This window comes from Castanea sativa, chromosome 6, assembly GCF_040712315.1.
Source record: "Castanea sativa cultivar Marrone di Chiusa Pesio chromosome 6, ASM4071231v1".
NCBI lineage: Eukaryota > Viridiplantae > Streptophyta > Magnoliopsida > Fagales > Fagaceae > Castanea > Castanea sativa.
Genome location: NC_134018.1, coordinates 59,214,361 through 59,215,856, shown reverse-complemented (window position 1 = coordinate 59,215,856; position 1,496 = coordinate 59,214,361). Strand labels below are relative to the sequence as shown.

General features: G+C 37.3%; 1 protein-coding gene across 1 annotated transcript; it reads left to right on the top strand.

The window, feature by feature from the left end:
• The first annotated feature begins 650 nt into the window (after positions 1–650).
• Positions 651–1,496, top strand: LOC142641132 (calcium-binding protein KIC). The gene has a single exon (XM_075815524.1). The coding sequence runs from the start codon at positions 894–896 to the stop codon at positions 1,248–1,250; it is 357 nt and encodes a 118-aa protein (XP_075671639.1). The 5' UTR covers positions 651–893; the 3' UTR covers positions 1,251–1,496.

Sequence of the window (1,496 nt, the reverse complement as noted above, 5' to 3'; positions counted from 1 at the left end):
CGTATATAGGCAGAGCAAAGACCCGTGGTCATAAAATTAATGACATGAAAAAGAGGAAGAAAAAAAATTGAGAGAAAGGGGCTCCATGTCAAAAGGAAACTACCTATGGTCCCATACTTCAACCGCAGACCATAAAACCCAGTCTCTTCTTTCTTTTCTCTCTCTTTTTTGATAGGATAAAACCCAGTCTTATTGTTAGGTTAGTTGTCATTTGATTAAAACAAAAACAAAAAAACACCCATATATGACATACCAAAAAAAAAAAAAAAAAGGACGGCACATTTTATGGACTCAAAACAAAAAGAAAGAATCCAAAAATATGAAATTGATAGAGAAAATGTATGAAAGAGAAAAGGAAGCTTCATGGAAGCCAAACACCGGACAAATTAAGCTATTCCTTCTATCAAAGATTACGTCTGCCCACGATATTATTTTCTGTACTCCTACCAATTGCACCTTCCTAGAAACCGTTATATTTCAATTATAAAATTAATTCCAAACTATAAAAATAAAAAAATCAACAAGAATATTTATGAACTAGTGAAAATTGAGAGAATCTTCACCATACACTTGTCTGATTAAAATAATGAATTTTGATCATGATGGTCATGGCTTGAGTTCCACACCTTTCATGTGTGAACTTGTTGGCATAACTTTGGAGCTAGATCCTCCACAGGAAGAGCCACACCACCACAAAAGATAGTTTCATGAAAGTTCTCTCTCTATATGCTTGCTTATTTATTGGGGTCTAACATATTCCCTACCTACTGTTATATAAGGGCCAATTGTGCCACTATATTTTTGTGTGTACCATTAAAAACTACAAGCCCACTAGCTAGGAACTAGGAAGCTTCTTTCATCCACCCCCCCCCCCCCCCCCCAAAAAAAAAACAATGGAAAACAACATGAGAAGTGAATTTGAGGACTTTTTGCCAGTGATGGCTGACAAGCTTGATGTTGAGTCCTTTGTGGGAGAGTTATGTAAGGGGTTCAAGCTTTTGGCAGACCCAGAAAGGGGTTTGATAACATCCGAGAGTCTAAGGAAGAACTCAGCTCTTCTTGGCATGGAAGGGATGAGCAAAGAGGATGCAGAGGCAATGGTTAGAGAAGGTGATCTTGATGGTGATGGCGTGCTTAATGAGAATGAGTTTTGTATCCTAATGGTGAGGCTGAGCCCTGAGATGATGGAAGATGCTGAGGCATGGCTTGAGAAGGCGCTTGACCCAGAGCTAAAGAAGTCTTCAGCTTGATCATCATGCTATTACTTTTCTTTTCTTTTTTTGTAGCAGTCATTTTATATAGACTGTTCCATCTGTTTTCTGTAATTTGGCTAAGAAAGACAATTATTTAAATTATGATGATGAATTTGTTTAGATTGATGCAGGCTATAGTTTTTTCATCAATAGGAGATGGAATATGGATGGGAGTTACCAATATGGGAGCTTTAGCCTTTAGCTACATCTGCCTTTTCTGGTATGTATTGTCTTATTACTCTA